At 38.2% G+C, this 12,024-nt stretch overlaps 2 protein-coding genes across 2 annotated transcripts in view; both read right to left on the minus strand.

Moving 5' to 3' along the window:
* The window catches only part of LOC128868454 (E3 ubiquitin-protein ligase RBBP6), a 34,963-nt gene that overhangs the window by 9,902 nt on the left and 13,037 nt on the right, over positions 1-12,024 (minus strand). Inside the window, exons 4-6 of the mRNA XM_054110556.1 lie at positions 2,465-2,610; positions 2,253-2,411; positions 1,844-2,190 (exon numbers count right to left, since the gene is read on the minus strand). Coding sequence (XP_053966531.1) covers positions 1,844-2,190; positions 2,253-2,411; positions 2,465-2,610 — 652 coding nt within the window. The remainder of the gene's footprint in view (positions 1-1,843; positions 2,191-2,252; positions 2,412-2,464; positions 2,611-12,024) is intronic.
* Positions 5,881-9,086, minus strand: LOC128868455 (uncharacterized). Its single transcript, XM_054110557.1, has 2 exons — positions 8,262-9,086; positions 5,881-7,326 (listed from the first exon to the last, which is right to left on the minus strand). Exons 1-2 carry the CDS (start codon positions 8,337-8,339, stop codon positions 6,868-6,870), a joined length of 537 nt encoding a protein of 178 aa, XP_053966532.1. The 5' UTR covers positions 8,340-9,086; the 3' UTR covers positions 5,881-6,867.

Here is a 12,024-nt window from a genome sequence, read left to right on the forward strand (position 1 = left end):
GCCCGTTGCAGTTCAGTTGCAATAGCTTGAAGCTTCGCGGGAGTATGGTCGTAACTCGGGGGGTGAGGGATGTGTGATGTTGTCTACGTCGGTCCTGCTGTGGGTTCCAAAAAATTGGTAGTAGCCTGATGTTGACTGGCGGCCGCAACACTGGGGGTGGTTGCGGGTGCAGAGCTCTGCAGCAGGGGGCAACGTAGTCGCGTGTCCACTCACGGGTGGTGTGCAGGCCGGAGCACCTCCGAAAATGGCACCAGCCACTGCAAGAATTGCATTGGACAGTTGACAAGTTCCGAGGAACTACGGTCTGACACACGGAGCAGACTGTGCGGGGGACCAAGAGCTGCTGGTTTGTCCCCGCACTGGGGTAGGAGCAGGAGGGTTGTGAGTCAGAGAGGGGGTTGTGTTGCTCGTGGGGGCTCCTTACCGTTGAGGTGTTGTTGGTGGCGGCAGTCTGACATGCCGGCACTGAGGGCAGTATCGCCGTTGAGACAGGGGCCGCCTGTGGGCGGGAGCAACACGTGGCCACATACCTTGTGGACCACTCCCTGTGAGGCTTAAGGCCTGAGCAGGTCTTAAGATGGCACAACCCGTTGCACTTAGTACACCTAACCGAGGTGGAGTTCGGGTGGAGCCGTTTATGGCAAATGCAACACTAAAATACTTCTGGTTCGGGCTTGTGTTCGACGCCAGCCCGAAAGAGAAGTATTTGGAGCAAACTTGCTGCAATGAGTTGCTCCTGTGACGAAAGATTGGGGGTGGGATACGGTACACTGGACAGGGCTAGTTTACTGGGGCAGCAGCCCTTGGGCGGGAAAAACCCGAGTCATTCCGGTAACGTAGAACCAGCTGCCATGCCATGAAAAGCTTGTGATAAAAAACTCCTCCCGTTCGGAGTAGGCATGAACTTAATATCAAGGCGCATGCCGCAAATAGGAGGCGCTCAGCCACACACCTAATAAAGAATATACGCGCCAATTGTGCGTATGTACATATATATATTTATAATACGAGTATGTATTGATCCGCTCATACACTAACCTTTCGATCGTATCCTTGAACTTATTTTTCTATACAAATATAGTAGAACGAAAACTTTTCTTCAGGCATGTGCTACACTCTAATAATAAAAGTTGGCCAGTTATCATTTTCTAGATGGCAAAACTTATGAGGGTGCCTTTTTTCTATCTAAGACTTCCAAAGTCCTATCATTTCAAAGTGGAAGTTTTCCTAGAAATTAAATAAAATTTTCATTACTCACTCCAACTTATATTTAAAAATACTGTGATGCTAGAATTTTGCCCAGAACTAATTACAGAAAATAACCATTTATTGCAATGCCTTTTAAATAAATAATTGCTAACAGGTAGTTAACAACGCAAATCACTTTCATTTTATATTTTCATAAAAACATTAGATTTTATATCCATGATGCAAAAACTCTATCGAAAGATAAATTGAGCCAAAATTAAATATAAAAATTAGTAGTAAAACATAGTAGACAATTTGCACGTGCAGATGGTATGAACTACTATCTAAACTCCTGACAATAGGAATTTTATTCCAAACAAGATATCTTGCTTTGTAATTTTCTAATTATAATAAAACTTCATTAAGTTTATTTATACTAGGAAAATTGTTTTGGCTTTATATGCATTAAAACCTAAGGGATCGCAATTATCTAAATGGAAACTGCAACGTCAGTTCATTTCAAATATAAAAAAATTCAATTCAATTCAAATTCAAATTCAATTTTCGAAAGTGTGTCTATAAGTCTATAATAATTCATCGCATTTCGCTTGTTGATTCTAACTAAAAAAACCACAAATAAGCATACATATGTTACCTGCAACTTATGATGTGGTGAGCTTTCTATACCCGGGGGTTTCGGGTGACTAACATTGCGTCCACTATGTTCGATTGTCCCAGCATTCGAATTTTTAGCTGACACTGGAGGCATCATAATGGTGATATTGTCCTCATAATCGGATTCAACCTCTTCAGTTTTTGATGTCTCGACATTTGAGCTGATTTCAACATCTTTCTCTTTTGAGCTCTCATCAGATTTTGATATTTCCTTTGGAGGAGTAGCGGCCTTCGTCTGGGTTTCTTCCGATTTTTTGACGTCAGTTGCATCGACTTTCACTTTCATCAAAGAATTCTCTCCATGATCAATTGATTTTTCTTCAACAGCTAAAATAATAATGCTCTTTAATTTGTTTTTATTTATTTCTTTTTAATTGTATAGCAAATACCTTTTTTGGATCTCAAATTTGTGTAGCCATTTTCATTCTTAAATGCATTTACTGAATTTCGTAAAAAACGGTTGGGAATCAATGAACCTGGCGAACAACCCTTTTCCTTACAATCGGGGCATTCATTATCTTCGGATTCAAGCAGTGCGCTTCGTACACCTTCAATTTATTTTTATTTAGCAAAAATTTTAAAATTTACAAATTTATCTTACAATCATCACAAAAAGAGCTTCCGCAGCAGGGTATCATGACGGCATCAACAAATAGGTCCTTACAAATGCTACATATTAAGTCCTCAGGAATTTCTTTTTTGCTTTCAATAGCCACTGTTGGCTCTGGGAAATCGACAGCAGTATCCCTAAAAGAATAAAGAATTAAAAAATATAGTTCCATGGAATTAAAAAAAAATGTCATAAGCAACAATGAATTAATATTCGATTCTTGCTTATAGAGATATAGAACATATGCGAATGTTGGTGCGGAAGTGTAAGCGACTTACATACAGTTGCAAACAAGAAAATAGCAGTACCAAAGAAATGTTGATTTTTTTTTCAAAAAAAAATTTAATCCATAGTATTATATTCTTTAACTGAACACTTATTTGAATCATTTCTATAAAGAAAAACAGAATTTTTTACAAAAAAAGATAGAAATTCAGGGTAAAGTTCAGGGTAAGTTTAGAAAAAAATTAAGGAAAAACTGCATTGACAAAGTTAGCAGATACAAAGTTGTAACTAATATTTTGTTGAATTCCCAATTTTTTTATTAGGGGTGGGGAATTAAGTCCACCAATTGCTCACAACGCTGCTTTGGAATTTTCAGCCACGCATCTTTAACAATTTCCCTAAGTTCCACCAATTGCTCACAACGCTGCTTTGGAATTTTCAGCCACGCATCTTTAACAATTTCCCTAAGTTGTTGAATGTTATTCGGTTTGACCAAACTAAAGCTAGTGCAGAACTCTACATATGCAATAGTAACGAAGTCAGCGCGAGAAAATCTTTGGAACGCCTACTCTGCCACTGCCCTGCGCCTAGCGAAACACGATTAAACTGCTTAAGATCTGCAGCATTTTCAACCTTAGAAAGTGTGGCAGATCAAAAAATAAGCAGCCTACTTTTTTATCTAAACTGTGTATTAAACACAAAATATAAAGTTCTTAAACTCTCCATACAAGCACTTGGTATCACTATGGATCAATTTCTGTGCGATCTACCGAATCAACCAAGTCTAACCTATCCTACTCAGTTTGGCATTGTGTACAGATCGTTTTAACAGATTTTCTATAGGATTGAGGTCGGGGAACTGAGCAAGCTATTCCATAACCTCAACTTTATTTGCGCGAATCCAATCCTTGGCATTCCCACTCCACCATTTATCATCATTATCGTACTGGTAAACCCATTATATTGGCATTTCCTCTGCAATGCGGAAACGTAACATTTTGCATTGATTCCACATAAATATTTATGCCCATTATGCCATCAATTTTATGTTCGGAGCCTGCGCCATAATGTAAGAAGCATTCCCATACTATTATTGCAACAAAAATTTGGGGACTAGATGTAGATGCACTGATTGTGGAAATTAAGTAGTCATAGTAGCAGTTTATAGATCTCAGACCAGCTAAAAAAAAAGAATTTTGCAAATTCTTCAGAGACAATATGGAAGAGTTAATTGAGGTATGTGATAAGTTAGTAATATTAGGAGATTTAAATATAGATTGGTGTATAGACCCCCAATATAAATACCAGGTAGAAAGAATATTCAATGCCAATGACTTACAACCAAAAATGCGAGAAAGTACAAGGATCATACCACATTCAAGAACAAAAATAGACTATGTGCCCTCAAATATTTATAACACAAATAGTAGTATTGAACAAAAAAAAAATATCAGATCATGAGACGATTATAATAGAAATACCAGTCAGAAATAAAAATAGTAATTCACATTTATACAAACAAATTTAATACTTTTTTTACGTTAATTACTATTTAAAAAACACATTTTGACGGAAGGAATTTAGAATATGATGAAGAGCAACCGATTGATAATAATACAATAAAAATATAGAGAGAATATTAAAGGACATAATTTGAAATAATACAAAGATAAAGATAAGCACGTATACGCTGTGTTCAGGCAGCTAACAGAGCATACTTCGGCCAAATATCAAATTTATTAAGTCTTCATTGATATCAAAGGAACAAAAACTCTAGATGCACAAAAGTATAACAAGACCGGCTGTTGTAGTTGTAGCAGCCGATTTTCACCTACGGCTGTGAAACATGGGTCCTTAAAGTTAATGACGCGATTTAAAAGAAAAAATCTCAGAAAAATATTCGGCCCTATACGATTAGATGATATGTACTCGTATACGGTATAATTACGAGCTTAGTGGTTTAATCGCGGAACGAAATGTAGCTCGGTTTATAAGTCGCAAAGTTTTTGAAGCGAGTCCTGAAGGCGCAAGAAGGAGAGGCCGGCCAAGGTGATGATAGCTGCAAGACGCGTCAGACGACACATGAAAGCTGAGAATCTCACAACATAGAGCGATAAATAAACCAGATTTCTTAGGAGCATGGAAGTGTATTATAGAGGAAGCAATGGGTCCACCCCGGACTGTAATGCCAATATGATGATGATGTTGATGATAGAGGTTTTGTTTACAAAAATGTACAAATATGGGACTCGAAACATGAAACTAGAATAGTTTAAGTCATACTTAGAAGATAGCCACCAAAGAACGAAAGTAAATGGTAAGATATCTGATGACACCCTAATTTATGCTGAACGAGAAAGTGAGGAAGAATGCAAAAATTAAATATAAGCTGAGATTAACGAGGTCACTAAATGGTTAAAAATGAACAAATGGAAAATAACTTTAACGGAATATTTGAATTACAAATAAGCAACAAAAAACTTAATAAAAATAATAACGCAATTAAATATCTAGGAGTAATTATTGATAAAGAATTAAATTTTAAGGATCATATAGAATACATATACAAGAAGATTGGTAACAAATTAGAAGAATTCACAATAAAATAGATAGGACAGCAATAAATATATATGTCGTGATTAAACCACTATTTGAATATTGTTCCTCAATCGCATATACATGCTGCAATCAAACACAAATGGAAATTACATCAATTAAGGTAATTAAAGTGGCTTAATATAAAAGAAAAAATTCAACTAAATAACATTATGGCAGTTCACAAAATTAAAATTAAAATCTTCCAGTGTATTTAGAGGATAGGAATAAATACGTGAGAGTACAATATGAGTACACGTTCCCACGGCAGTCGGTTCTAAGTCACCGGAACGACCCGGAATCTATCCGCCAAGGATTGTCACTCCAGTAGCATTATGGGGGGAACAACAACAACGTAAGAGTAGAAACATATAGAGTGAAATTAATGAAATGATGATTTTAAAATTAGGTATAGACAAAGCCATAGCCGAATGGGTTGGTGCGTGACTATCATTCGGAATCAAGAGAGAACGTAGGTTCGAATCTCGGTTGAAACACCAAAATTAAGAAAAATTCGTGGCCTTCGAGCTGCTAATCCAGCTTCCTATACAGTAATGTCAGAAACATTTAAGTTCACCTATTTTTTAATTTGTATGGCCGATTTCAAGTGACTGTCCTTGGACACCTTACAATTCTGCGATCGTCTTTTTAGGGAAGTTTTTCGCTTTCCTCCTCTTTTTTCCAGCTTTTCCACAAATTATATTGCATTCAGTGGCGGATCCACGGGGGGGGCCGGTTTCGGGTCCGGACCCCCCCCATTGGAATCATGCTCTAAAATGTTTTTTTATATGCATTAGCAGTTTATTAGATTTTTCTTCCAGTTTTAATTTATTTTATAATAAAAACAATTATATTACGACGGACGCAATTCAAAATTTTGAATAATTACACAGGCCTGCGTAATTTCATTTTTGTCCAATTTCTAAAACGGCTACGAGTGTCTCTTGAAGTTTTTTTTGTGCTGAAAACGAATTTGATCTTGAAAATGCTCCAGCACGTCAGGACTTTTGGCAATTTGTGGTTAAATAGTCAAGAAATGCCGATTTTGGACATCTTTATGAATTTTTTTTGAGTAAGGTAAATTTTTTTTTTATTTTCCACAACGGAATCGCAAAGTAATACTCTGTAGCTTTAAAATCCATTTTTTAAAAGACTTCTAGGATGAATGAAAAAAAAGTTATACTATTTTGAATTTAAGACTTTTAGACATGCAAATTCATTTTCTTAACGCCCTCTTTAATGGCGCAACAGATTCTTAGAAAACTATGTATGTTCGACATTGGTGTCGATGATTACAAATCTGATGTTAGTTTTTTAAAATTCAAAATGGCAGATCCAATAACAAGTTTCAAGCGAATTACATTAAATTTTCGAAAGATCGTCCGCCATATTGGATCAGCCATTTTTAATTTCGTCCACACAAAATTACAGCGCTAACTATGGGTTTCAGTCTCTCATGATTTTCTTCTTTCGTTTTTTCAAGTTGCTTGTCAAGTCGTTCATCGATAGATTTAGTTTTACCGAGCTGAATATCACGTAAATTTTCAATACCGACAACGGATTTTTTATGGTAATCAAGGTTTTTGTGGTTTCGAAAAGTTTCTTTTGCGTGTCTTGGAAACACGGCTTTTAAACGGCTTTTTGATGAGTTTCCCTAGACTTACATTGCCTATTCCACCGGTTTTTATGCCAAAAGCTATGCAATACTTACAGTATGCACCGTTTTCTTTGGCAGAATATGCCAACCAATAAAATTCCTCAAGCCATTTTCTTTGAAACGATAAATTTTTTGTGGTTGATTTCGGAAACGAAAAATTAGCTGGTGGTACCCACGAATCATTGACGATGTTTAGAATTTCATTTGCATTTTTTTTACTCGAGAGTTTCGTTGTGGCTGAAGCTATGTCGTTTTTGAACGAGGGTGGAATTTCGTTTTGTATTGACGTATTTTTTTCGGCTGATTGTTTTACAGATTGTTCTAAAGTTTGTTCTACTGTATTTTCCTCAAGGTTCGACTTCTCTGTGTTTTCAATCTAAAACAATAAGTAAGAAATCCAGAATTTGTAGTTTATTTTTACTTTCATTCATATTGTAAATTATATTGTGAATTTTGAAACTAAAAATGATATTTCGTAGAGGTAAAGAACGTAAAAAGCCAACTACGTAGAGTGATACATTTCCTTAATCAAGCTCTGCATGTTGAGTTATAATAAAAATATGCACGAGTTAAAAAGATTTGGAGTGAAAACACTTGTATACACAGAATGATTGTTTACAGTAAAATATCTTGTACAAAAAAAGTTAACTTTTTACTTACAGTGGGTGCTCAAATTATTAGAATCATACTGTAGAGGAACAAATTACCGAGTTTAATGACGTGTAGTTTGCAAAAATGTTAGGAAATGCTACTTTTTTGTATAATGTGAAACATTGTAGCAATCATTGCTTTGTCGAAATTACCGTTCGATATATTTGGCTTTTTGTGAGCAGCTTTTTGGAAGAGCAAAAAATTCAGGTTCTTAATTGGCCAGGAAACTCACCTGACCTCAATCCAATTGAGAACCTTTAAGAGTCAACAAAGACAGAAATATCGAAAGATAATATTACAAATAAAGATCAACTGAGCGAAAGACTGCAAAATATTTGGAAAAATGACGACCAAATAAAAACAAACTGCTTAAAATGCGTTGAAAGCATACCCAAAAGGATTCCGGTTTTAATTGCTGCACGAGGTGCTCACGCAAAATATTGATTTTTTGATTTTTTTTTTGATATTTTTTTAATAAAAGACTGGTTTGAATATTGTTTTTGTCGTATTATAGAAATTTAATAAACAACATATTAAAAATAGACTATTCTTTGATTATTATCAGTTAAATGGCTGAAACTTGAATTTTTCATAGCGATTCTATTAATTTGAGCACCAACTGTACACTGACTGTTCTTGGATACAAATTTTTAACTTTACCTGTTTTTCCTTCTTTTTTATTTTTGGTTCTGATTCTGGATCAAGGCGCTCGAAATAAGAAAATAATGTTCTCTTCATGTTAGGAGGCGTATTAACAATCACATTAACTACTTGTCAACAAATGCTCGACACAATGTATTCTGCTCGTTGAAAGAAGCAAAAGAATAGAAGCATGTTCATGCATGTTTAAAGATAGCCTAGTTATTCACCAAAAAAACTTAGGGAAAAATCACTCGGCGCCGTCATCGCGATTTCGTTGGCGCGCTATTTAAAATTTCGAGTTAACTGTACACAGGGTGTCGCCGTTACGATAAGGAAAAGCTGCAACGGCTCTTTCATGGTAACTTTCTTGCCGTTATATAGCAACACATGTTGTTAGAGAAAAGCGCAATTAAATATATAATATTATATATAAACACGACCGTTTCGTTTGAAGAACTTTATTGGAGTGAATTGAGTCACAGTAAGCATTAATACAAGAAGAAGAAGTAAAGAAGTTACAAACAGGGTTGATATTTTTTTCGTACTTAAACTATACATGGTTGAATTGCAAGTTGGCTCCAACACATGTTATAATATATTGTATCTTAAATAGGCGTAATTATTTATGAAGGTGTCCCACGATGTATAAAAACCGCCAATTATTCTTGTAATTTTGAATCAAAGTCCTTTACTATTTTTAGAATTTTTTTTACAAGATATCTAGAGCTATTAGTTTTTTCATCGGCTAGTCACGACATGCAGCGCGAATAATGCCATATTTTATTCACGAAATTGATTTTTAATAAAAACAACCTTCTAAAATAGAACCGTTATTTACGTAGTTGCCAGATATATTCAGTTAAGGGGTTATACGCAGTTATGACTTTCAAAAAAATCGATTTTTTTATTGCATTTTTGTAATGTACATATATTCAAAAGTATACGCACGAAATTTGAAGTAGATCTAATCAATACTTTCGGAGTTATACCTAAATATGTAGAGATGCCTCGGCAAGTTTTAAGGTAGGTATTGAAACTTTAAAGGTGTTTTTTCAAAACGGCATTTTTCAAGTCGGTGTACACGATATCTCGAAAACGGCTTGTTTGATCGGTCAACCGTTTTAACTCAATCTTTAAAGATACATTTTCTAGTAATTAACCGTTCCTTTTGTAAATCTGATACTTATTTTCCATTTTATAATCAATTTACGGCCAAATTTTAACGTAAAAATCGAAATCATTTCTTTTAAAAGCTGCCATTTTGTGAAAATTCACTATTTTGATTAGCCGAACGATTAATTACTAGATAATCTAATATATTAACAAAATTTGTTTGGTTTTTTGATTTCAGATAATCCAATCCTGAGTTACGATGTACACCGTAAATCGTCTTTTTTAAAGGAGGTTCCAGAAATCGCCTGCAACATTTTCATAAATAAAAAATTTTGTTACGTTCTTGAAGGATGCTTTTATAACCGCCAAAAATTTTCAAATTAAAATATTCTGAAGTTTCTTCAGGATAAATCCTTGACAACCCGTCTTTTATTTGCTTCATAACTGCGTATAACCCCTTAAACCCTACTCATCTGAGATCCCTTAACCCTTCGTAGATAATTTTATTTTGTATGATTTATAAGAAAAATAAAAAATAGTTTAAAAAAACTAAAAAACACGCTTTTATTGCCAATCGAACTAAAAAGTATAAAATAAATTTTAATGACAAAGAGACCTATAATGAAGTAATAGCAAATCGAACGATCAGTCATAGTCAACTACCTCAGAACAACTCCCCTTTAACCCCTCCTACCCCTTCCTGCTCCAACCCCAGTGCGGGGACAAACCAGCAGCTCCTGGTCCCCCGTACAGTCTGTTCCGTGTGTCAGACCGTAATACCTCGGAATCTGGTATCAGTCCAATGCAATTCCTGCAGTGGCTGGTGGACAACTGCCTACGTTGCCCCCTGCTGCAGAGCTCTGCACCCACTACCTCCCCCGGAGGCGCGGCCGCCCACCACCATCAGGCCGCAACAACCACAGTGGATTGCACAGCAGGTCCAACGTAGACAACCCCACGCGTCCCTCACCCCCCGGATTACACTGACCTCACCGAGAAGCTTCAAGCTTCTCCAGTTTAACTGCAACGGACTTACGAGTAAGGTCGACGAGATAGTCGACTTCATGAACCGGCACAGTATCAAGATAGCTGCGGTCCAAGAAACAAAGTTGCACGCTAGGTCATCTCTGATCACCAGGGATGGCTATAACGTGCACAGACACGATCGCGAGCGAGACAACGGTGGTGGCCTAGCGTTTATAGTCCACCACACTGTGCAGTATCGTCTTATCGATGAAGGAATCGACCCCAGGGACAGCACCTTAGAATGTCAAGGCATAGCTGTCCGGTCAGGCGATTCCGAGCTCGAAATTTTTAACATATACATACCCCCTGTCACCTGCTGCCCGGCAGGATATCACCCTGATATAGGTGCGCTCATCAGAGGTGAAAACCGATTGGTTGTAGGTGACTTTAATGCGCATCACGATCTTTGGCATTCAAGCCTGCCAAATGATCGTAGGGGACAGCAATTGGCAGAGCAGATAGACGACTCGACATTCAGCACTGTGAACGACGACGCCCCCACCAGGGTAGTGGGCAATTGTAGCAGCTCGCCTGACCTAACAATAGCTAGCGCGGGTCTGATAAATAGCATAACGTGGCGACCTATGCTATCGCTTGCATCAGACCACTTGCCCATTATCGTCTCGATCGAGAGACCTGCCGATTTCGTTTCCGCGAATCACCGGTCCTATTTTAACTTTAAAAAAGCTAATTGGGCCGGCTTCACGGAATTCACCGAGGACACCTTCGCCGCTCTTCCCATCCCCACTGATGTGCGCGTCGGCGAACGCGCATTCCGCAAGGTGCTCACAGCTGCTGCGGCTCGCTTCATCCCAGCTGGATGTTATAAGGACATCCGTCCTCATTTCCCAGCCGAAGCAGCCAGTTTAGCAAACGAGCGTGACCACCTACGCCAGGCCGATCCCGGGGATCCCCGCATAAGGGATCTCAATTTGGAGATCCGGCAACTGGTAAATCAACATAAGCGGACTAAATGGGTTGAGCACCTGAAGACTTGTAACCTCACCTCCGGAGTGAGTAAGCTCTGGTCCACCGTTAGGTCTCTGTCGAACCCGACGAAACACAACGACAAGGTGGCTATCACCTTCAACGGTTGTACTTCGTCGGACCCGAAGAGATGCGCGAGCTATTTTAGCCGGCTGTTTACACTGCATCCTCCGGGCGACAGAACCAAACGTCGTGTTACCAGAAGGCTGCACAAACTGACGAACGACAGTGCGCCACTTACTTTCTCCGGTGATGAGGTTCAGGGGGCCATCAACAAGTCGAAATCATCGAAAGCCATTGGCCCTGACGGACTAAACGCGCTGATGCTGAAGCATCTGGGACCCCTGGGAGTAGGATACCTCACAAGGGTCTTCAATTTGTCTCTGGCCACTCTCATCATCCCTGACAAGTGGAAAGCAGGGAGAGTGGTCCCACTATTGAAACCTGGGAAACCCGCCAGCCAAGGGGAGTCTTATCGGCCGATAACTCTCCTTTCCCCAGTAGTGAAGACACTTGAAGCCCTCCTAATCCCACTCTTCACGACACATCTGGCCCCAGCCCCACATCAGCACGGATTCCGACGAGTGCACAGCACCACCACTGCACTCACCGCCATAAACGCCCAGATAAATCGCGGGCTTAACCAAAACCGCCC

Source organism: Anastrepha ludens, chromosome 6, assembly GCF_028408465.1.
Source record: "Anastrepha ludens isolate Willacy chromosome 6, idAnaLude1.1, whole genome shotgun sequence".
Classification (NCBI taxonomy): domain Eukaryota; kingdom Metazoa; phylum Arthropoda; class Insecta; order Diptera; family Tephritidae; genus Anastrepha; species Anastrepha ludens.

Bases quoted from the DNA above. Each gene is read 5' to 3' on its own strand.
- LOC128868455 (XM_054110557.1), bottom strand. From the start codon at position 8,339: ATGAAGAGAACATTATTTTCTTATTTCGAGCGCCTTGATCCAGAATCA. The intron at 7,327-8,261 runs GTAAAGTTAAAA...TTATTGTTTTAG, and splicing joins TAAAAAAGAAGGAAAAACAG to ATTGAAAACACAGAGAAGTC.